This window comes from Gymnoscopelus braueri (assembly GCF_963280865.1).
Source record: "Gymnoscopelus braueri genome assembly, chromosome: 12".
In the NCBI taxonomy this organism is placed as follows: Eukaryota; Metazoa; Chordata; class Actinopteri; order Myctophiformes; family Myctophidae; genus Gymnoscopelus; species Gymnoscopelus braueri.
This window is the reverse complement of record NC_137614.1, coordinates 48,533,846-48,558,606: the sequence shown is the minus strand read 5'-3', so window position 1 is coordinate 48,558,606 and position 24,761 is coordinate 48,533,846. Positions and strand designations below refer to the sequence as shown.

At 42.8% G+C, this 24,761-nt stretch overlaps 1 protein-coding gene across 1 annotated transcript in view; it reads left to right on the top strand.

Annotated features, from left to right (window-relative positions):
- Nucleotides 1-24,104, top strand: part of LOC308096627 (E3 ubiquitin-protein ligase TRIM39-like) — a gene marked incomplete at both ends in the record, with an annotated part of 41,272 nt that extends 17,168 nt beyond the window's left edge. The window contains 2 exons of the mRNA XM_080444039.1: nucleotides 23,685-23,877; nucleotides 23,991-24,104. Coding sequence (XP_080300165.1) covers nucleotides 23,685-23,877; nucleotides 23,991-24,104 — 307 coding nt within the window. The remainder of the gene's footprint in view (nucleotides 1-23,684; nucleotides 23,878-23,990) is intronic.
- Between the last annotated feature and the right edge of the window lie 657 nt (nucleotides 24,105-24,761).

Sequence of the window (24,761 nt, the reverse complement as noted above, 5' to 3'; positions counted from 1 at the left end):
GCTTCTTTTGGGCTTGTTTTCGTAGACCCGACTGTTTGTTTCTCTCGCAAGATCTGGCAACACTGTTCTTGTATGCGTGTGGTTTTACACATTACTGTAAGTGTGACATTTGTTTAAGAGTTGGCATTGCATTGGGGGATAGTTCATACTTGTGCATGAATTAAAAATACGTTTTACAACATATGTTGGGTGTCATCCGCACATAACACGGTATAATCTCCAGTGTTAATTTAACCTGAGTGTGTAAAAACTGACCCATTTAAGTCCATTTAAGTCTAAGGCGGGGAATTAGGACAGCTGCGATTTTTCTCCGGCAACATTTATAATTTATACTCCGTTGGCGACAAATGTACAAGTTTGTAAATCGGCTATTTTGGGCGCATGACAACGTTTTACGAGGAAGCAGTGGTGTAATGTAACTAAGTACATTTACTCAAGTACAGTACTTAAGTACAATTTTGAGGTATTTTTACTTTACTGGAGTATTTCCAATTTTCAATACTTTTACTCCATTACATCTCAGAGGCAAATATTGTACTTTTACTCCACTACAATTATTTGAACACTTTAGTTACTGTTACTTTGCAAAGTAAAAAAAAAATGTATAAATGATTATATTATAAAACATACATTAACCATTTCAGCACTATTTTATACATAGACTATTTGAAAATAGCCGATCTACAAGCTCACAACGCGTCGCATTGCGACGCGTTGTGAGCTTGTAGATCTGCTATTTTCAAACATTTTAGTACTTTTACTTTTGGTACTTTAAGTATATTTTGATGCCAATACTTTTGTACTTTTATTCAAGTAACATTTTGAACACAGGCCTTTCACTTGTAACAGAGTATTTTTATATTGTGGTATTGCTACTTTTCCTTAAGTGAAATATCTGAGTACTTCTTCCACCACTGCGAGGAAGTATGAATTGGGATAAAATGGTTTTGTCTTCTTGTACTTTACTTTATTTGTTTATTTCCGGAACAGTGCACATTAACCCATTGAGACCTGAAGCCGATTCTACATGTCTCCTAAATCCCAACAGTTTTCTGAAAAACGTATGTTTCTATATCAGTGGTGCTCAATCTTTTTCATGTCAAGGACCCCGAAAATGATATGTATTTGGCCGCGGACCCCCATCAAAATATTGTCTTCCAGGGACCCCCAGAAGCAAAGATTTTAGTTAAAAATGTTCGCTTTAAAAATATATATATTTAGAAGATTTGCACACATTTTCACGATTTTTCAAAAATAGCAGATCTACAAGCTCGTAGCGCGGCACTCGGTGCCGCGCTATGAGCTTGTATATCTGCTATTTTTGAATAGCCTAAGGTGTAAAATAATGTTTTAGCTCAAATCGAAAAATTACACAGTTCCAGGTATTAATGGGTTAATGAACATATCAATCAATGTACATGATTGTATGTAATGTAAATATGCCGGATTTAGCTAGAAGCTAATTTCCATCCCGTAGTCCCACATACAAAAACACCACAGTGACAACATGACAAATAGACAAAAACTGCATACAACTGCCTACAAATTAATAATACAAATGCCATACCTAATTCTAAGATTTAAAAAGTATCAATGGTAACATGTTTGAGACATTTTTAACCATTGTTTGGTTTATTTGTGTTATAAAAGTACACAAGGTGGGGCTTTCCCATTAGAGCAGTGTTTTTCAACCTTTGTCATGCCAAGGACCCCTAAATTGATATGCATTTGGCGGCGGACCCCCATCTGAAAATGCTCTGTGCCAGAGACCCCCAGAAGAGAAGAATTGTGTTAAAAAATGCAAAATTCGTCAAAATTCTTCGAAAATGTAAAAAAATAGCAGATATACAAGCTCGCAGCGTGGCACAAAGTGCCGCGCTGTGAGCTTGTATATCTGCTTTTTTTTTAATAGCCGACGTATACAATATGGATAAAAGGGTGAAAATATTAACACCTTTTTGCTGGGGACCCCCTGGAACCCCCTCGAGGACCACTGGTGGTCCCCGGACCACTGGTTGAGTGACTGGGAGGCTACTGCATCGTAGGCTTCCCTTGACGGAGAGGACATTCTGTCCAAAAGTGGTCTGCCTACGATGGACCTTCACAGTCCCCTCTGATGTCTGGGGGGGAGGCGTAAATCCGGCGAAAATAGCCGATCAAGGGCGCGTTGCGTTGTGAGCTTGTAGATCGCCTATTTTCGTCCAGAGTGCCAAAAAAAAGCCAGGAGCCAAAGTGACAACACAAGCTCGGTTGATGTGCGTCGGCCCGCGGACTCTCCAGTGTAGAGATTTGGGGCCAGGGACAACCCCCATGAGAGAAAGGTTTAATCATTATTCCAAAAGGTTCCACAATTCTTCAGACGTTGGCGGCAAAGAGATTTGGAGTTGAGGGTTAAAACGCAGGTGCTGACCAGTGGTGGAAAAAGTACTCAAATTCTTTACTTAAGTAAAAGTACCAATACTGCAAAATAAAAATACTCTGTTACATATAAAAGTCCAGAATTCAAAATTTACTTGAGTAAAAGTACAAAAGTATTGGCATCAAAATGTACTTAAAGTACCAAAAGTAAAAGTACTAAAATGTTTGAAAATAGCAGATCTACAAGCTCACAACGCGTCGCGAGGCGACGCGTTGTGAGCTTGTAGATCGGCTATTTTCAAATAGCCTATGTATAAAACAGGGCTAAAGTGGTTAATGTATGTTTTATAATATCATAATTTATATCTGAAAAGTAACTAGTAACTAATGTTCTCAAATAATTGTAGTGGAGTTAAAGTACAATATTTGCCTCTGAGATGTAGTGGAGTAGAAGTAAAAGTATTGGAAATTGGAAATACTCAAGTAAAGTACAAATACCTCAAAATTGGACTTAAGTACAGTACTTAAGTAAATGTACTTAGTTACTTTCCACCACTGGTGCTGACCTAGTACAGACCCCTGTGGGACCCCCTGGTCAACTAAGTATACAGGGTTTATGTGGCTAAGGGTCCATTTTAACTAATTCCCTGCCATTGACGTGGTTGACGTGTTCTTTTTCCAAAGCCCACACCGCCATTGACGGGTTTGAAGTGTTTCGGTGTTTTCAGTGTTTTGTCCACTAGATGGCGCTGTTCGCTCACACATGAGAGACCATTTCATCCTCAGACACACAGATCCAGGAGATCACCTGATCGCAAGATGTCCTCCTCCATTCACTTCCTTGTTATTCCATTTGGAAAAAACGCCTGTATCTCGCCTCCCTGGTTTTACTCTGCGTTTTTGACGAGACACGCTATATTCAACAGCCTATAACAAGCGAACGGGGCGTCGCGATGACATTTTTCCCCCCCGTATTTAGTTACGGTCGGGGATCGATCATACTGGAGATAAATATTCTGCGACTAATTGAAAAGGTAAGGAAAACAATAAATCGCTGACAGTGGGTGATTATGTATTTATTTACTCTGGCAGTGAACGAGTTAACAACTCACAGTAGTTAAATGAACACTGAGGATTTGACTGTGTAGTGTAGTCCATATTCCACCGAAAAGCGGAGCCTCTAGTATATAGCCTGGGCTGATAAATGTTAAGTAGTTGTAAAACTGAAAAGGGGAGAAAAAAAAAAGAAAGAAACACCCCGAAGAGATTTCAAGCTCGGGAGATTTTTTTTTACATTTGGGGGAAACTGGGGGAGAGAGAGAGAGAGAGAGAGGAGGATGCAATCAGTCGCATGGGGGGACTCGCTCGGGGAGAGAGAGAGCGAGGCCTCCCTCCCCCGGGGGTGACAAATTGAAAGTGTCTCGGACTAGTTTATAGCCCTGATCAGGTCAAACGAAAAATATTGGAGGTCCGGGGCGGGCGGGCGGGGGGGAGTACAGAGACAGGCTCGCCCGCCTGCCTGGCTGGCTGGCTGGCTGCAGATAAATGGACTGATCATTTCTTATTGAGAAACAATTCCTAAAAGGCAGTTTACTGTGTGACTGTGGGGGGGGGAAGAGCAGCCTCGGCGAGCTAGAGCCAGGAGAGAGCTCTCTCGCAGCAGTCAGTAGAACACTGCAGCTTCCCCCTTCCTGACCCCTTCCCTCCGCAGCCGGAATTAACCCGTTCAAACCGGATCTGAACGCATCTTGTGTAACCACTTTATCCATATTTTTATACTTAGGCTATTCAAAAATAGCAGATATACAAGCTCATAGCGCGGCACCGAGTGCCGCGCTATGAGCTTGTAGATCTGCTATTTTTGGAAAAATCTTGAACGTTTGTGAAAATATATATATATTTTTAAATGGAACGTTTGTAACTCAAATCTTTGCTTCTGGGGGGGTCCCTGGAACAAAATATTTTGAGATGGGGGTCGGCGGACGAATGCGTATCATGAAAAAGATTGAGAACCACTGATATAGAAACATAAGGTTTTCAAAAAACTGTTAGGATTTAGAAGACATTTGTAGAATCTCCCCAGAAGCAAAAAATTTGAGTTAAAATGTTCGCTTTAAAATACATATTCAAAGATTTGCACAAATTTCCCACTATAAAAAAAATAATAATTGCAGATCTACATGCAGTGCCGCGCTGGGCGCTTGTATATCTGCTATTTTTGAATAGCCAAAGACATCTTTAAAATGACACACAGACGCGTTCCCGGGTCTCAGAGGGTTAAATGGATAGAGAGAACGCAACGTTTCTGATGGCACTCCTCCGCCGGAGAGACACTCCATTTGTTATGAAGCGGGGGTCCTGATGAAGTGTAGGGTAGGAGAGGAGAGGAGAGGGGGGGATCTCTCCCCCCCCCCTTTTTTCTTCATCCCTCCTTTTCTCAGGCTGGTGCTACAAGGCCGGCCTTCAGTTCAGTCTGCCTCACATGAAATGGATGGAAGGAGCCGATTGAATTTTACACTCGTCTGGCCATGATTAATGTGTTTGGCGTTTTGGTTTCGGGGGTGGTGGGGGGGGGGGTTGGTCTTCTCCGGTGCGCAGTGGAGCCCTGCGGCCACTAGCTGGTGCTGATGCGCCTCTCTGGGCCGTCGCCTGAGGGCAGTGGGTTGGAAAGTAACTTGAGTACATTTACTTAAAAGGTAGGGTAAGTGATTTTCTTTGGTTAAAATAAGTGTTAAATAGCTCTTTATTCTGATAGTACTCATTGCTATATAGAGTGTTTGTTCAGCAGCAGGAGTCTCCATGTCTCTCCAGCTCTCTATTAAATAGAAGATGCATTTTCAGGTCGGGATACCAATTGTATCCAATCAGGATAGAGAACTCAGACAGGATACAGATTAAACAAGTGAAATTGGAAGTGATGACACAAAGAAATGAGCAGACACAAAATTGGAACTGGAATGTTGTAAAAATGAAGCTGATAAAATGGGTACTCTCTCCTGATTGGCTGGAATTTTGTCACCGACCTGAAAATGTATTTTCTGTTTATTAAAGAGCTGAATAGGCACTATATTCTGATAGTAATAATTGTTATAGAGTGTTTGTTCAGTAACAGGAGTCTCCTTGTCTCTCCAGCTCTTTATTAAACAGAAAATAAATTTTCAGGTTAGTGACAACATTTCAGCCAATCAGGAGAGAGTACCCATTTATCAGCTTATTTTATTTTTATAGTGCTCCAGTTCCACTTGTTAAATCTGTATCCTGTCTGAATTCTCTCACCTGTTTGGATAAAATTGGTATCCTGCCCCGAAAATGCATTTTCTGTTTAAAGAGCTGGAGAGACATGGAGACTCCTGTTACTGAACAAACACTCTATAGCAATGATTACTATCAGAATATAGAGCTTTTACCACTTATTTTAACCAAAGAAAATCATTTACCCTACCTTTAATGTACAATATTGAGGTATTTTACTTCTAGTCTTTTGCATTTTTTTGCTGCTTTATAATTCCATCCCACTACATCTCAGAGTCAAATATTGTAACTTTTTGAGTCCACAATTATTTGACATCTTTGGTCACAAAGTTACTTGGCAGATTTAGATTATTAATAAATACATTAAGTACATTCATTTACGCCCTATTTTTATGTTTTGGGGATACGAAAAATATCGATCTATTCTACAAGCTCACTACGCGCTGCATCCCGAGTTGCTGTCAGCTTGTAGATCTACTATTTTCGAAAAAGTTTGTAGTACTTTTACTTTGGTACTGTAAAAGTAAGTACATTTTGATGCTTTTTGTCTTTCACTCAACTCGTAAACTTGAGTATTACTATTTCTACATTGTGGTATTGCTATTTTTACTTAAGTAAAAATGGCAGTATTTCTTCCATTACTGCTCGATGGGAGGGTGGGTTATAAGCTGGTGGGGGGGGGGGGACGGCTGGTGAAAAGGGGGGTTTCTTTCTTCTTTTTTTTCCTCTCTTTTTTCGCTCAAGAGATGAGTCCTCTCTCTCTCTCTCTCTCGTAGCCCTCAACCCCTTTAACTCCTCTCCCCCTCGTGTTAATAGAAAATCTGTGGCTCTTGCCCACTCCCTTGTTATTACTTCACGGTCAGTTTCTCGGCGAGCTAGCTCGCTCTCTCCCTCTCTCTCTCTCTCTCTCTCCCCAACCCTGTGTAACTTGGCAGGCCGCGCTGTAAATGTCAGTTTATCACTTAACCCATTGTTAAAGGGTGAGAGGCCTAATAAAAGATGCCAGGTCATGTTAGCGGATTTCCTAACAGATGCTCACACACACACACACACACTCAGCGATGTGCGTTGGTTTGCTTATTCACACACTCATGTGTGTGTGTGTGGGGGACTGCTAGACTATTATCCTGGGTTTGATCTAGCTCTGGGTCGTTCGTCTGTGGGAGTTGTTTTGGTGTTTATTTCTTTTAGAGGAGGTTAAAAGTGTTTTCTGTCCCTTTTTTTATATAATGAGTGTCCGTTCAGTGTTGTTTATCGCTCCCTTTGAGGTTTCTGGATCATGTTCAAGGTTTTTAAACGATGGAAAAGGCCAAAGAAAGAAGGGAAAATACACTGACTGCATCTTCACATAGAAGTACATTTTTAACCACTTAAACCCTATATACACTGTATATACGCACGTTGTTGACCCACAGGGGTTTATCTATACTTGGTCCCCTCCTTTTTTCCCCTCTACACCAAATCTGCCTATTTATGACATGTGGAGAATAGAGGGACGGCTATAGGGTTCAAGTGGTTTAAATTAACGCTCATGATTTCAGAGTGTACAGTAAATTGTGCAGGTGTAGGCCTATGCTGTATGTGTGTGCATTGCACATGAGCGCGTATATGTGTGTGTGCGCGCGCGCGTGTGTGTGTGCGTGTGTGTGTGCACGTCTATGTGTGCTGAAGTATCCAAGCAACAGATGCTCTGACACCCTGGGAGGAGACAGCTCCATCCATCATCGCGCTGTGGTCCTGATGACGATCAAGGCAGGGTTTTTTGTGTGAGAGGGACCAGCATGCACTGGGAGCTCCATCAGCGCACACACACACACACACACACACACACACACACACACACACACACACACACACACACACACACACACACACACGATCAGTTTACAGACAGCACTTCGACGGAACTCTTAACTGTATAAACAACAGGTTTAATCCGGTTTACACGGGTCAAATTAATGGAGAAATGGACGGTAAAAGGGAAATGCAATATGGGGTAATAACTACCGGACTGTGGGGAGGAGGAGGAGGATCTCTTTGTGGGGGGGGGGCTTCTGATGATGCCTGGGCTCTATACTTGGGTCTGTCGCACACACACAGAAAAACAGCTGATCTACAAGCTCTAAATCAGTGGATCTCAAACTTTTTTCGTGCCAAGGACCCCCCAAATTGATATGTATGTGGCCGCGGACCCCCACCTGAAAATATGCTGTTCCAGGGACCCCCAGAATCAAAGATTTGTGTTAAAACATTTTGCTTTAAAAAAAAAAAAGATTGAAAGATTTGCACATATTTTCACGATTTTTCTAATATAGCAGATCTACAAGCTGCCACGCTATGAGCTTGTAGATCTGCTATTTTTGAATAGCATTTGATGCCTGTAGATGGCATCTGATGCCTGGTATATACTTGGGTTTGCGCAGCGTGTCTGTCGCGCACAAAAAAAACCCAGCTGATCTACAAGCTCTAAATTAGTCACGCTGTGACGCGATGTAAGCTTGAAGATCTGCAGTTTTTTTGGCACGCAACACCGGCGACTGGCAACCAAGTATAAATCAGGCTTGAGAGATGAGGCTGAAATATGTCTCGTCTCAATATCGAACAAAGCATAAATTGTAGGAAAAAAAGGGAAGGAGTTTGGACTTCTCTACCTCCATCTCTCTCTCTCTCTCTCTCTCTCTCTCTCTCTCTCTCTCGACCTGTACATTATTTATGCAAAATTAAATCTGCTCTCTTTCCTGCATAGTCTGTCTCGTCCAGCCAAGTCACCTCTTTTATTGATCTCTCTTCCGGAGCTCTTCCGTAAATCGTAAGTCTGTCCCCCCCGATCCTGCCCCTGCTGCCATCAATACCATTAACCCATTAAGACCGGGGAACGCATCTGTGTCATTTTGAGACTTCTTTGGGCTACTCAAAAATAGCAGATCTACAAGCCTCATAGCGCGGCATCGAGTGCCACGCTATGAGCTTTTAGATCTGCAAATTTTTTTTTATCGTGATATAATATATATATATTTTTTAAAGCAATTTCTTTTTTGCTTCTGGGGGGTCCCAGGAACAACATATTTTGAGATGGGGGTCCGCAGTCAAATACATATAATTTTGGGGGGTCCTTGACATGAAAAAGAACCACTGATTTTATAGCAAGTGTTTCAGAAAACTGTTTTAAACTGATTTAGAAGACATTAGAATCCCCCAGAAGCAAACATTTGAGAGACGAATGTTTGCTTTAAATATATACATGCAAAGATTTGCACATATTTTCAAGATTTTTCAAAAATAGCAGATCTACAAGCTCATAGAGCTATGAGCTTGTAGATCTGCTATTTTTGAATAGCCCAAAGAAATCTAAAAACGACACCGATTCTTGTGCCGCGCTATGAGCTTGTAGATCTGCTATTTTTGAATAGCCCAAAGAAATCTAAAAGTGACACAGATTCTTTCCCGGTGTAAATGTGTTAAACGCGTGTCCCTTTCCTTATCACCAGATATATACTCTCACCACTTCGGTGAGATGGGCGGACGGGTGGATCAGTCCAGCGGGTCACGTGCTGGTCATTCCGTTTTCTTTCCTCACTTGATCGTCTTATCACTAGGATATGTCGGCTTGTTGACTCGGGGAGTGTACAAATGGAACCAAATGCACCCTTATGGTTCGGTAACTCCGAGAGTGTACAAATTGATTGATTGAATACTTTATTAGTAAAGAAACAAGTGATTTACATCTTTTAATGGATGGTGTCAGGGCGTTCCACTTTTTGGTGGCAGAGTAGTAGAAGGGAATTTTATTTTGGTTGAATTTTTCCACTCTTTACTTAAAGGGATAGTTCACCCCCAAAATGACTTTTCTTTTCCTATCGATTAGTCACCCCATGGAGACTTGAATTCATGGATATTTTTTAGTTTTTGTCTCATCCCTAAACCAATAATTTGATGACCGGCAGCGGTTCCGGTAGGAGACACAAAGAGTCTCCTTTGTGTCTCCTACCGGAACCTCTGCCTACCTGTTCGCTGGTCATCAAATTATTGCCTTAGGAATTCGACACAATCTAAAAAATATCCATGAATTCAAGTCTCCATGGGGTGACTAATCGATAGGAAAAAAGTAATTTTTTGGGTGAACTATCGCTTTAAATTAATCTATCTTACTTAGTACAGTAAGTGTATGTTATGCGTTGGATGTTTTGATCTCTCAGTTTGTAATATCAACAGAACTCAGTTTCTCTCATTTGTACCTTATTTTTGTCCTCCTTGAAAAGACACGCCTGGAATATTATTGTCTGCTCAGGAATTATTGGAAGAGTGCAAAACTAACTTTTAAGAAGTTAGTGATGTGAAGTCTTCCTCCTGAAGTAAAAATGAGAACTCCAGTACAGTAGTACAGTATATGAGAACCTCAATATACTGTATATATATTTTTTTATTTTTGTTTGCAACATAAACTGAGCTAAAGTGGGTGCCATGATGTTACACATTATAGATAAAGTTGTGATGTGTGTGTGTGTGTGTGTGTGTGTGGGGGGGGATAATATTTCACCTCAGCTCTCCTTTTTAAAGAGATGATGAAGCAGAAAATCATTCCCTTGGGTCTGACTCGTCCCAGTGTCCAGAGTCCCACCTCGTAACCGAATGGGTGTCCGCCGGGGGGTTGAAACTATCCTAAAATGGACGACACGAGGACCCCCCTCTCTCTCCTCAAGGTGGGGGGGGATGGATGGATGGATGGATGGATGGATGGGGGGTCGGAGGAAGGGGAGGGTGTAAGAGAAGGAGAAGAGGAGATAACCAGAGATAAAAACAATGGGAGAGTGACGAAGGGAGGGATGGCGGGAATGAGGGAGAAATCAATAGGAAATCAGCGTTTGGGGAGGGCCTGCCGTTTATCAGGTGACAACGGTTAAACAGCGTTAACCCATTGAGACCGGCAAAGCATCTTTGTGTCTTTTTTTTAGATTTCTTTGGCTATGCAAAAATAGCAGATATACAAGCTCATAGCGCGGCACCGAGTGCCGCGCTATGAGCTTGTAGATCTGCATTTTATTTTATTTTATCGTGAACATTTGTGCAAATCTTTTTTTTAACTCAAATCTTTGCTTCTGGGGGTCCCTGGAACAAAATGTTTTGACATGGGGGTCTGTGGACAAATACATAACATTTTGGGGGTCCTTGACATGAAGAAGGTTTGAGAACCACTGATATTATAGCAACTTAAGTAAATAAAATAGAAATTAAAAAAACTGTTAGGATTTAGAAGACATTTGTAGAATCCCCCAGAAGCAAAGATTTGAGTTAAAAATGATCACTTAAAAATATATATATATTCAAAGATTTTCACAATTTCTCAGCTCTATGAGCTTGTATATCTGCTATTTTTTGAATAGCCCAAAGAAATCTTTAAAATGACACACAGACGCGTTCCCGGTCTTAGTGGGTTAAGGCACTAAAAGTGAGAAAAATACGGGCCATCCCCGTGCCGGTATTGATCACAGTGGAATGGGGCGGCAGAAGGCCGAAGCCACTAATAAAATAAGACGTATCTGAGTGGGAATCAGCCAGAGGGATCGATGGGCGCAGTGATCAAGGCCAAAAACATCTTCACTGGGATTTAAGCCTCCTTCCTTTTCCTTCCTGTCCTTCCTGCCCCAGACCTGCGGAACCACCCAGTCACGCACCTCACACACCGGGGGATGGAGTGGAGAGGCCAGGGTGGGGGTGGGGGGTGGGGGGTGGGGGGGGGACGGTACGGAGTGGGCAAAGAGAGGGCAACGGGGCGGGCATGGGGTAAGGCTGGGCAATATATTGATATTATGTAGATCTAGTCAGTGGTGGAAAAAGTACTCAAATTCTTTACTTAAGTAAAAGTACCAATACTGCAATATAAAAATACTCTGTTACAAATAAAAGTCCAGAATTAAAAATTTACTTGAGTAAAAGTACAAAAGTATTGGCATCAAAATGTACTTAAAGTACCAAAAGTAAAAGTACTAAATATTTGAAAATAGCAGATCGCGACGCGTTGTGAGCTTGTAGATCTGCTATTTTTGGTTAGGTATAAAACAGGTTAGGTATAAAACAGGGCTAAAGTGGGTAATATATGTTTCATTACATCATAATTTATATCTGAAAAGTAACTAGTAACTAAGTTTTCAAATAAATATAGTGGAGTAAAAGTACAATATTTGCCTCTGAGATGTAGTGGAGTAGAAGTAAAAGTATTGGAAATTGTAAAATACTCAAGGAAAGTACAAATACCTCAAAATTGTACTTAAGTACAGTACTTAAGTAAATGTACTTAGTTACTTTCCACCACTGGATCTAGTGATATGAGACTTTTATCAAGTCTCGTGTGGGATTTCTTTTTTGTGGGATTTAATAGTGTTTTTTTCCCCCCCATCCTCCTATAATTCTACAAAGCTCTGTGAGCGAGTCCCCAAAATCTCTTCTGCCCGGTTCTCCTCAGTGGCTGGAGCAATTGATCTGCATTTGCACACAGCCATTGACCATTACCATGTGCACGGAACACCGAAGCCCGTTTTTCGCTTTCCCCAAATGTCTGCTGTTTATTAGCGTTTTTGTGTTCACTGGCTCCCGGGTTGACAAATCATGTGCGTGAAATAAGTGCCGGTGTTGCCACATCCGTGAAACAAGCGGACCATCCGTGAAACAAAACAGATTTCTTTCAATTATTCAAGATTTTTCAAACACTTTCAAGATTTTTCAAAAATGTTCAAAATAGCAGATGTACAAGACCCAAGAAAGACATTGGCTTGTTTCCATAGGGGTCCTTTGTACTCAATCCATAGTGAACGGTTGCATTTGTACACTCTCTGTTGAGACTAGAGTTATATTTATTCATTTGTGTTAGCTTCTGTTTCTATTTCTATTGGCTTTAGTTCTAGTTCCCTCAGCACCAGGGCAAGGCTAGAAATATTATTCAAAAACTGTTGCATATCTCAGCTGAGAGACATATCTATAGTCTCGTCTCATCTCGTTTCTTTTCATCTCCACCATCTTTCACTGAAAGGCAACTTGTAATGGGGTCATTTGAATGGGTTAGTCACTAAAACGGCCCATTGCAGAGAGGGAAAAAAGTAGGGGGGAAAAAAATCTGTTCTTTAGCTCGTTTAACATCTGTCAATGGGCATTTAATGAGAGTAGGGAGACATGAGAGGAGGGATGAGGCCTTGAACATTCTTTTTAGGTTCTGACTTCCATTACTTCTGGAGCCAGCGGAGTACATGCACTGGTCCCCCTGCCCCCCCCCCCCCCCCGGTCACAGTGGTGGGATACTTAAGTAAAAGTATCAATACTGCAATGTAGAAATACTCGGTTACAAGTTGAAGTCCGGAATTCAAAATTTACTTGAGTAAAAGTACAAAAGTATTGGTATCAAAATGCACTTAAAGTACCAAAAGTAAAAGTACTCATTATGCAGAATGTCACGTTTCACAAGTTATCATGTCTAATATTTTCAAATGGCCAAAATGTATACAGCGCTGAAGTGGGTATGTTTTGTAATAATAATCTAAATCTACAAAGTAACGAGTACCTAAAGCTGTCAAATAATTGTAGTGGAGTAAAAGTACAATATTTGTCTCTGAGATGTAGTGGAGTATAAAGTAAAAGTACTGAAAATTGGAAATACTCAAACCTCAAAATTGTACTTGAGTACATTACTTGAGTAAATGTACTTAGTTACTTTACACCACTGGCCGCACATAATGTTCCCGTTTCCATCTCGTACTCGGGCTTTTCTCTCCCATCCTCTCTCTCTCTCTCCCACATTTCATCTGATGCCAGATGTTTGCAAGAGAGAAGCAGAGTTCTCGGGGAGCAAGACGTGCTCACAGACCCATGTCCGAGGGGGCACGCTCGTTCTAAGTCATTTTGAAAATTCCTTTTCCATTGTCTCTCCGCGTTGCCTTGTTCCACATAAACAGATGTCAGTGGAGGAGAGATGTCCCACGGCGTGAATAAGGGGACAATAGATCATCATCCCTCTCTCTCTCGTCCCAGAAAAACATCCTTGTTGTGTGTAATAATCACCAGTCAGTCAGGGCACACTGGCTTTTTTTTCCTGGGAAGGCACCACCAACACATTGGGTTCGGGAGGTTTAGTCTGTCACCGCGTTGACCTCTGCAGTCCGCTCTGTAGTTCACAGGAATTACTGGGGCAGTTTCCTGTGTTGAGGTGCATGGGCAAGTTACTGTTATGCTACCCAGTAAAAAATCCTCTGTGTTGAGTTTAAATCCAAGCGTGTACAAATGTAACAAAATGGACCCTTAGTCCATTTGGTTACATTTGTTCACTCTCAGATTTACAAATGGATTGTCAGAGGCTGAGCCATACTTAGCAGGTGTCTAAATCGCCTATTTTCTTTTGCGCTATATTATTTTTATATTTACAATTTTACATTTGCATGAACCTCCGATGCTTCCATAGAGTTAACCAATTCAGGCAGCCAGTTAAAGGGTCAAGCTGAATGCTTCTATGGCCTGAAGTTTGGAAGTAAGGAGCAGATTCCTTTTCCATCATGTCGTATGTCATCATCCCGTCCGTCCCTCTTTGTTCCCCTTGGAGGGGGGGGGGGGGGTGTTATTATTTTTTAAATTTATTTTGTCGGCAGAGGAAGGCAACACAGGCAAACGGGAAGCTTTAAAAAGGACCCTTCTGACGGTCTGGCATGTTTGTCTGATTGTCCTAATTCATCGTGTGATGATGAGTGATAGCTCATTTATGTCAGTGGTTCTCAAACTTTTGCATGTCAAGGACCCCCCTTCTTGAAAATAGTTTGTGCCAGGGAGTAGGGACCTCCAGAAGCAAAGATTTGAGTTAGAAATGTTCGCTTAAAAATATATATATCCACATTTTCAAGATGTTTGAAAAAAATTGCAGATCTACAAGCTAGCCTGTGCCAGGGACCCCCAGAAGCATTTTTTTGGGGGAAAGTTTTTCAAAAATAGCTGATCTACAAGGTCATAGCTATGAGCTTGCACATCTGCTATATTTTTGAATAGCCGAAGAAGTATAAAATATGGTTTAAGTGTTTAAAATGACGCTATTTTAACTTTTTTTTAGCTATAGCGCCCCCCCAAGGACCCCACTTTGAGAGCCAGTGATTTATGCTACACAGGCATACAACAGCACGTGCAGTGAAAGCGGGGAGAGTCATGTTAGTCAGAGATAGCAAAATGACATTAATTCTCTGTACCTGTTTGTTTTATATAGGGTTGAACCTAACATTTTAACCCATTAATAATACCAGGGAACGCATCTGTGTCATTTTTTAGATTTCTTTCTTTGGCTATTCAAAAACTAGCAGATCTACAAGCTCATAGCGCTATTGTATTAAAACATATATATATGCATATATATATATACTTTTTTTTGTATACCATATGTAATTTAGAACATGAAGAGACTTCATTTACAGCAGTGGTTTTCAACCTTTTTCATGCCAAGGAACCCTAAATTGATATACATGTGGCCGCGGACCCCCATCTGAAAATGTTTTGTGCCAGGGACCCCCAGAAGCCAAGATATCAGTTTATTTTCACTTTAAAAAAATATGAATATTCAAAGATATGCACACTTTTTCAAGGTTTTTCAAAAATAGCAGATCTACAAGCTCATAGCGCGGCACTCGGTGCCGCGCTATGAGCTTGTAGATCTGCTATTTTTGAATAGCCAAATCTAAGTGGTTAAAAATGATTGTGACGCTATTAACACATTTTGCTGGGGACCCCCTGGCACTCCCTCAAGGACCACTGGTTGAAAACCACTGATTTACAGTAATATTTTTGAATTGATGTTGCGCTACTGTTTTTAATTCTTACTGTCAAGGAGAGTGTACAAATACACTCTCAGAGTTACAGACTTGTAAGGGTCCATTTGGAACCCCGAGGGGGTCCCTGGATCCCACTTTGAGAACCACTGTCCACATTTTTTTTTCCCGGTACTTGTTATCCACCGATATGCAAGTTCTGGGGATCGGTATCGGTATCGGGAAGGAGAAAATGGTATCGGCAGTCGGCACGTCTCTACTCAGAATCAACCGGTTCATCTTTCAAGACAACAAGGGATCCAGACAGACATGTACAATCCTCCACCACACTCCATTTAACCCTTTAAGACCGGGACACTTTGGCTATTCAAAAATAGCCAAAAAAAAATAACCGAGTGCTGCGCTATGAGCTTGTAGATCTGCTATTTTCTTTTAAATCCTGAAAAAAACAGTTTTTTGAAAAAACATATTTTGCTATAATCAGTGGTTCTCTACTCTCCAGAAAAACGCGGGCAAAAATCCTTGATTGTGCGGGCAAAAACTCTTGATTATGCGGGCTAAAATCCTTGATTTTGCGATGATTCTAATTTTTTTTTTGCAATTTTATGCGGTGAAATTGCGGGAAGTTGTGAAATATGCGGAAAGTTGTAAAATATGCGTCAATATGCGAAATATGTGAAAAGTTGCAAAATATGCGGAAATACGCGAAGCGCATATTATGCGATGCGCATATTATGGTGAAGCAAAGATTTGAGTAAAAATAATTTGCTTTAAAAAATACATATATACAAAGACTATATCTGCTATTTTTGAATAGCCAAGGTGTAAACTAATGCTTTTGAGCTCAAATCGTAAATTGACACACAGATGCGTTCCCGGTCTTAACGGGTTAACACTACACCACTACGTCACTTGTTTGTGCGGTGGCAAGCTCAAACCGTAGACTCACTAAATAAATAAATTAAGTAAGTAAAGCGAAAAGCTGGAGCAATAAAGGGCAATAAAGAGGTTTCAGGGTACATTAGGCGTAACTTTAGAGGGGGGAAATTAGCACCAAAACGGAGAAACCATCGAATCAGATTACAGCCACGGCCCGGGGAGAGAAACCAGCAGTCAACAAAATATAAATTACTGCCTGTATGGAGGGTTGGAGCGGAGTCCAATCCACAGAGGAATATCAGTAACAATTGTTTTGGCCCCGGTCAGACCTAACCCCCTCGCTCCCTGGGTGGAAGGGGGTCGACCAGGAAACTGACCGCCACACACACACACACACACGCACACACGCACACACACGCACACACGCACACACACACACACACACACACACACACACACACACACACACACACACTAATAAACACACTAATAAACACACTATAGCAGGCACACGCACACACACAGGCACACGCAGGCAGAGTCACAAATGCACACGGAAAAAAAAACACGCAAACACACACACACACATACACATGCCATGCTCCACCAGAGCATAGGCCTTATTGATTCCTGCCCTAATTTCCTAATTAGTTTTATTGGATTTCATAATCGTCATCATCAGGACACATCAAAAGAAAGTCAAAACCCCAGCAATATTTTTTGCCCTCCTAAACATAATTTGAGTTTTTTTTTTTTTTACTGTGAAAACGAAGCCATGTATTCAATTTCGAGTCCCCAGCTGTGAGAGCGGACCTCTGTTTTTTTATTTCTTTTTTTTCCTTCTTTACTTTTCCGGCAGAAGTCAGTGTTGCCATGTCTGCTTATTATAAGCGACTTTGGGCTTGTTTTTCTGTAAAGTTGCTTGTTAAATATTGGTAGTACGGATGGAAATTAGCATTCTTGCTAAATCCTGTGTATTTACACGGCATTGTATGTGTGGTGTTCATTAAAGGGGTATTTCACTTTCAAAAAAACTTTTGGTCATTTTATCATCTACTCAGGCCTTTGTGAACCCCCCAGACCGTTTTTAAGTTGCTTGATTAATTATTTAGATATTTGATATTCATTTTATCAGACACGCCCCCTTCCTATACAAACCCATTGTAACTTCAAACTCCATTTTAACCATGTTAGATTCATCAAAAACACCCGTCCTTGGTTCTGGTGACTCACCCTGCCCTACTAATGCGTGAGGGGGCCGTGTTTTTTCAATTACTTTTTTCATTTATTTTTAATATTTTTTTTAGAAAATGAAAAAAATAAAATACAATAACAATTTTAAATAAAATAAGTGAAAAAAGTAATCGGAAAAACACGGCCCCCTCACGCATTAGGAGGGCAGGGTGAGTCACCAGAACCAAGGACGGGTGTTTTTGATGAATCTAACATGGTTAAAATGGAGTTTGAAGTTACAATGGGTTTGTATAGGAAGGGGGCGTGTCTGATAAAATGAATATCAAATATCTAAATAATTAATCAAGCAACTTAAAAACTGTCTGGGGGGTTCACAAAGGCCTCAGTAGATGATAAAATGATCAAAAGTTTTTTTGAAAGTGAAATATCCCTTTAAAGGTTTAATGACATTCACTTTTACACCACATTCAAAGTCTTTGTCCTGGTCCTTCAAAAGTGTACAAAAAGTTTTAAGTGGAAATTCCATTCCAGTGATCCACTGTAGGTGTTTTTGTCTCACATTTCTAAAGCCTTTTCAACTGCAATGAAAAAAGAAATCTTTGCCTGCGGGTGTCGCTGGTGAGGGATTTTGCCTGTCAATCATCGCCTCTGCTCCGCCCCCCCCCCAAAGGAAAGGATAGGGGAGGGGAGGGGCAAGGAGGAGAGTGGGCGGGATTATTCGACAGTGACCTCACTGTCGAATAATCCCGCCAAGGGCCAAGCTCAGATTACTTTTCAGCCTAATTATTCAGAAAACCCCAGACCACAGAAAATCCACTGAATGTTCAAAGTTCAATTTTTTTTGGTGTAATTGAGGTCATAAAACCCCCCAAAAAACATAAAAAATAAAAAAAGTGAAAATGAATGTCATGATACCTTTAATATGCGCTGTCCCGTCCAAATAAACGTATAAATAAAAATAGTTGCAGGGTTTTTGTGTAGATGCTTATTTGGGGTTTCCTTCCTAATGTTGTTTAAATCGGTGGTTCTCAAACATTTTCATGTCAAGGACCCCCCAAATTAAAATGTATTTTTCCACGGACCCCCCATCTGAAAATATTTGGTGCCAGGAACCCCTGCATCAAATAAAAAATGTCACAAAAAAAAAAAAAAAGCAGATGCCGTGTTGTAAGCTTGTAGATCAGCAATTTCAAATAGCCAATGTATATAGGTTTAAATAGGTTGCTCATGTGGCCTATTAAAGTCACTTCTTTTGGGCTTGTTTTCATAGACCTGGTTGCTTATTCCTCTCGCAAAATCTGGCAACGCTGGCAGAAGTCCTTGGACAGCTAACACTGCACAAACACTCCCATTCCTCCCATGTGCAGTAAGTGATGTTTAGCATTGCACATTTTCTGCATGATCTGCTGCTATTTGTCACACTTCTGTTCTCTCTCCCCAGTCGACGCTCAACTTGTAGCGTCCGCTAAACTTACCGCAGTAAGAAGCGCCGAGAAAAGAAGAAAAAAAAAACACGCAGAGATTATATTAGAGAACGGGGCGAAAATATATGGTAACACCCGATTATTGCATCGGTAGCGTTATTCTTCCACGCTGTCTTTAACGACTTTCAACGTGTCGTCCCTGTTTTGGGCATGTGTCATTTATAGTCAAAACTTTTCAGAAGCTTTCAAGTGTAGCAAAAATAGCAGATCTGCAAGCTCACGAAATGTTCCAAGCTCATGAAATGACATTTGAGATTTTATGATCTTGACTGTCTTCCATGTTTTAATGTCCACATGAAATGGCATTCAGAGAATCTAATCTGTATTTCAGAGTGAAACAGATAGGTGGGACATGACATTGCGAGGAATTTGATTTGAACGTTGAAAAGTGGGCTCGTCATAACAACTTAAAAGTTGACCCATTGATGGGTGGACGTCATGATATTATTGGATTAAATTGTTTGGTTCAAGCCTACGTAAACACGTCATAGTTTGAGAAGAAATGTAATTCCTTTTGCATATACTTTAAATAGGTACACAATAATGACCAGGAACATGATCTAAAACGGTTTAAGCTACAATCCAAGATTTATTTTAATGAATAATATTGTATTCAATCTGTATGATATGTTACTACAGAACATCTGCAGTGGTCGGAGGTGGTTTTCCTACTCTTTTGACCTTGTGTGTGGGGTAGGACACCTAGCCTACTGGTTGACAGTGTCAATAAAGTTATTTAAAGCAGCGCACCGGACACTTAGATTCACTGCCATGTTTATTGTAGTTCGGATATCGTCGCAATTACCCCTTGCTGTCAGGAGAAGGAGACAACGGGACATGAAACAAACTTCAAAACCTATATACCTAGTTGATTGGAGTCCCCCAGAGCTCTATACTAGGCCCCCTCCTGTTGTTCCTTTTAAATATCTACGCCGAAAATCGCCGAAAATAGCCAATCTACAAGCTTGTAGATCTACTGTTTTCGTCAAATGGGGGTACATGTACGCTAGGCAATAATGTCTGAAAGTGTCTAAGCAGAAGTACAGGAAGTACCGGCCAAGAAAGTTACATTGATGGGAGCGTGCAGTGTTCCCCGGGTTCTATGTTCCCCGGGTTCTATGTTCAACATAGAACCCGGGGAACATAGGGATGACCCCTGCTATACAGATCTGTTTACATTCCCAGGGCATGAAAACCGTGTCATGGGTTGGTCGAAAAAGAACATATAAGGTAACATATAAGTTCCGTCCTGTAGACACTTTCTGATGTAGTTCTTAAGACTGAGAACGAGGCTAGGGTTTATGTAATCTCTCTGTCGGCAATATACCATTACAACGTGTAGAGATTGTTGTTAGTAGGAATTAAAACAAAGACGCACCATAGGAAGAGGAGGGCTGAAGGCGAGTGAACGGGCCTGACATCCGGTCTCTACATAGGATCGCGGAAAAAAAGGGGAAAAAAAGGAGCTCCCTCTCCATTTCCCCCTCTTTTTTTGCCGATGGGTTCCCAGATTGGGGATTATGTGGTTTAAAAAGTCATTTTTTTTTCATTTCAGCTCAACTTTATCCACGTGTAAAGTCCATCGTACGCCCTTTATGTTGTGTCCTACAGTTAGAGTGTGGAGACTAGTGAAGCTTGGCCAGACATGAGTACAAACCATGCTCCATGGTCGCGGGGTTGAGACGGTGCGCGAGTTCGGGTTTGGGGGTGGGGGGGTGGGGGGAGGGCAGGGGGGTGGTGGGGGTGCATGGTGGGGGAGGAGGAGGGGTTAAAGCGAAAGGATAATAAATGAGTTGCCAGGCCCCCAGGCCAGGCCAGGAGGATAGTATAGTGGGGTTGTATTGGACAGTAGCAGCCACCCATCCCTCCCCAATTCTCTCTCTCTCTCCTCCTCTTCCTCTCCACTCTCTCCCACACCCCAATCCTCTCCTCTTTTCTCCTTGGTCCTCTTCTTCCTCTTCCTCCTCGCCGCCCACCGGTCGGTCGGTATGGAAACAGGGGGCCCTTATTTAGCGAGGGCCGGACCCCGCGTCCGCGTTCCGCCGCCGCGGCCGGCGATTTGTCCTTGTCTAATTACGGTTGCTGCCGGGCTGCTGCTGCCCGCGCGCTACATGACTAATGGAGGGGCCGAGGTTGTGGAGTGGAGTGGAGTGGGGCGGGGTGGGGGAGGGGGGGGGGGGGGGGGGGGGTGGTTAGTGGAAGGGGAGGAGGCAGGCAGTGGACGAACAGGGGCCGGGCCCCGCTGGTGATTTGTGGACCAGGCACTCTGTCATTGCCCCGGACCCATTTGTCTTCAAGAGGGACTGGAGAGAGAGAGAGAGAGGAAGAGGGGTAGAGATGAAGAGAGGGGGTGGTTGGAGGGAAAGGAGGGGGGGTGGGGGGGGGTGGGGGCTCCAAGGCAGAAAATGGTTTACAATGACTCCCATTTTCCAGCACTTTCATCCTTGGCCACTACAGCGTTACGTGTGGGTTACATTGCCAGGGATGGGGATGGGACGGAACGGAATGGAATGGAATGGGCGCGTGTGAGGTGATGTAGGACGTGACAGAGGGCCTTGACAAGTGTGGCTGCTGCTATTTCTTTTTAGTTGTGAGGTACTGTAGCTTGGTGGCCAGGCGGGCGGTCCTCCCCCTCCTTCTCCCCCCCCCCCCCCCCCTTGTGAACAAGTCTTATCTGTTTTCTCCCTGTCATGTGAAGCAAGTAGAGGCGGCGTGGATTAAATGCTCCTCTGTCTGGACTCCTGCCTAGAGGCCATTTTCATCTCACACACCTCAGAGTGCATTGTACTGTATCAACCATGGCTTAAAGGGGTAGTTCACCCCCAAAATGACTTTTTACACCCCATGTAGTATACACCCCACGGAGACTTGAATTCATGGAGATTTTTTTGTTTTTGTTGCATTCCCAAGGTAGGCAGTGGTTCCGGTAGGAGACACAAAGGAGACTCTTTGTTTCTCCTACCGGAACCGCTGCCGGTCATCAGATTATTGGGAATGCGACAAAAAAACAAAACAATATCTATGAATCCAAGTTTCTATGGGGTGACTAATCGATAGAAAAAATGTCATTTTGGGGGTGAACTATCCCTTTAACCACTTAACCCATTCAATCCGGGAACGCATCTACAAATGCCTAAATGCCTAAATGCCTAAATCCTAACAGTTTTCTGAAAGCCGTATGTTGCTATAACATCAGTGTTGCTCAAACTTTTTCATGTTATAGCTAAAAATCTAAAATGACACAGATGCGTCCCCGGATTTGAATGGGTTAAACCCCAGCATCCATATCGTGGGGAAAGCTTCATCATTCACTCCGTACTTGGTCTGCTCTTTTTTTCCCCTCTACACCAAACCTCTCTTCTCGGAAATAGCCGATCTACAAGCTCACAACGCCTTGCCGCTGCGAGGCGTTGTGAGCTTGTACTGTAGATCGGCTATTTTTTGGCTTAAGTTCTCCTCAGAATAGGGATGCTAGGGTTCAAGGGGTTAATGTAAAGACAATATCCTGTCTGTCACACAAAAATTTGGCAACCCCCCCCTGTAGTAACTCTGAGGACCCCCCCTAGGGGTCCCGGACCCCCCGTTGAAGACCCCTGCTCCATCTCCATTCTTCTTCCCTCTCCTGGAATCAACACACGTTTGAAAAAGAGTTTCACCCACCTGTTCACACCTGTAAATCTGTGATGTGACAATAAAGCTGTCTCTGATTCACAAATCTTCTATTCTGGGGAAGGGTCCCTGGCTCAAAACATTTTCAGATTCATGTCAAGGACCCCCAAATTGACACTTATTAGCCCGCGGACCCCCATTTGAAAAGATAAGCCAGGGACCCCCATAAGAGAAGATTTTTACTGCTCTATCAGTGATTCTTAACCATCTTAATTTCAAGGACCCCCAGTTTGACATGCATTAGGGATACGGACCCCCATTTAATGACAGTTCTATCTCTGGGACCCTAATTCATATGGTAAAATCAATCTTAATTTAACTCTGAGAGTGTACAAATGGAACCAAATGGACCCGTTAGGGTCCATTTGGTTCCATTTGTACACTCTCAGAGTTACAGACCCATAAGGGTCCATTTGGTTCGTATCCATCATTTAGCTGGGGACCCCCTGGAACACCCTCAAGTACCCGTGGGGGTCCCCGGACCCCACTTTGAGAACTACTGCTCTACAGTATGTAAATGACAAATTAATTGCCGTCCAACATCTAGAAATGATAGTTAGCAGTGTGGCAACGTCTGGTCACAGCATCTCAAGAACTGTGCCGTGCGGTGCGTCAACACAATTCATTGCCCTTGCAGAGGGTTTGTCTTAAAAGTTATTTATTCATACAAAGTATTTTGTTCAGTTTTGTTCATCGCAGGAGGTTCCATTCGTCCCAGCCTTAGATATGTTTACTGCCACAGTTATACTTTTCTGTGCCTGTGATCTTCAGCGTCACATTAGATAACTTATGACTTATGTATATCAACCACTTAAACCCCTATATACTCCTCTACACCAAATGTCTTTGCCAAATCTCAACGCGTGACACATGAGCTTGTAGATCCGCTATTTCCGTTGAGACCGTTGTTCACCCAATAATAGGGGAAGCTACTGAAGGGTTCACGGTGGTTAATTGGTGCGTGTATTTGCTACGGTAACGTAATATTTCGCAAATCAATTACCATCTCGATCATTGATTATCCTTGATTCAATTATACGTTTTTGGTGCATTTTTGCACCAGCAGCAGCTCCACACTCCCAGACAGCTCCTCTCCAGCCTGCTGCATGCATGCAGCCACCTGCGTCCCCCCCCCCCCCGCAGCAAAGCACCGCCTGGGGTCCTTATTAGAACCCCCGTCCTCCTCCTCCTCCTCCTCCCAGCCCTCCTCATCCTGGACAAAAAGGAGCACTAGGGGCAGGATCCTTGCTAACTCCGTATTGATTTTACACAGTTTTTATCTGCCCCGTGCCCCCCCCCCCCCTCTCCTTTGCTCTTTTCTCCAGGTCTTTTTAAGTAAATAAACACCAGATTTGTCATGTTTGTCCAGGGAGAGGAGGAGGGGGTCGGACGGGACGGGACGGGACGGGGCGGGGGGATGGAGCAGAGGCCATGCCGGGGCTTCGGGGCTCGGGGCTTCGGGACTGACTGGGTCAGCCCATGATTCATTCTGCCATCTCACGGATGGAAGGGTTCGGGGGGGTGGGGTGGGGGTGGGGGTGGGGGGGGGATTGTTGAGGAGTGCCCCGTGGAGCCTCTTGCTGACCCCCCCCTCCTCTCTTGCTCCTGTCCCATCCCCTTAACGCTCCTGGGCAGCCCCGGTCCTAAATCACCGGCTGTCAGCGCGGTTGGCAGAACAATGGTTCTGCTGGGCCTTCGGTCGCCGGCTCCTATAGCCTTTTTGGCTCCAGCCGACTGGACACGGGTTTCCTCCTATCGTTAGTGTGAGAGCTCTAGCACACCTCCTCCTCCGTTGGCCCTCGCTGGCCCCCTGAAGCCCCACTGGGGGTCCCACCAGGGGGACGCGGGGGTCAGGCTCATGGGCTGATGGGCCGCGATGGGTTGCAGCCAGGGCTTGGTTGGTGGACTGTTTGTTGAGCAAGGTTGAGGGTTTGGAATGGAATGGCCCTGTGTACTGGAGTTTCTCCATGGGCTATACTAGCTTTTTTTCAGCCCAAGGACCCCCCCTATCTGAGCGGGAGATAAAGCAGCGACCCCCACTACATATTGTATAAAATTGTGTTGCAGATCAAACTTTTTCATAAATTTCATAGATAGCTTCATTGACTTGTTTGACAGCACCATCAGTGTATGTTGGATT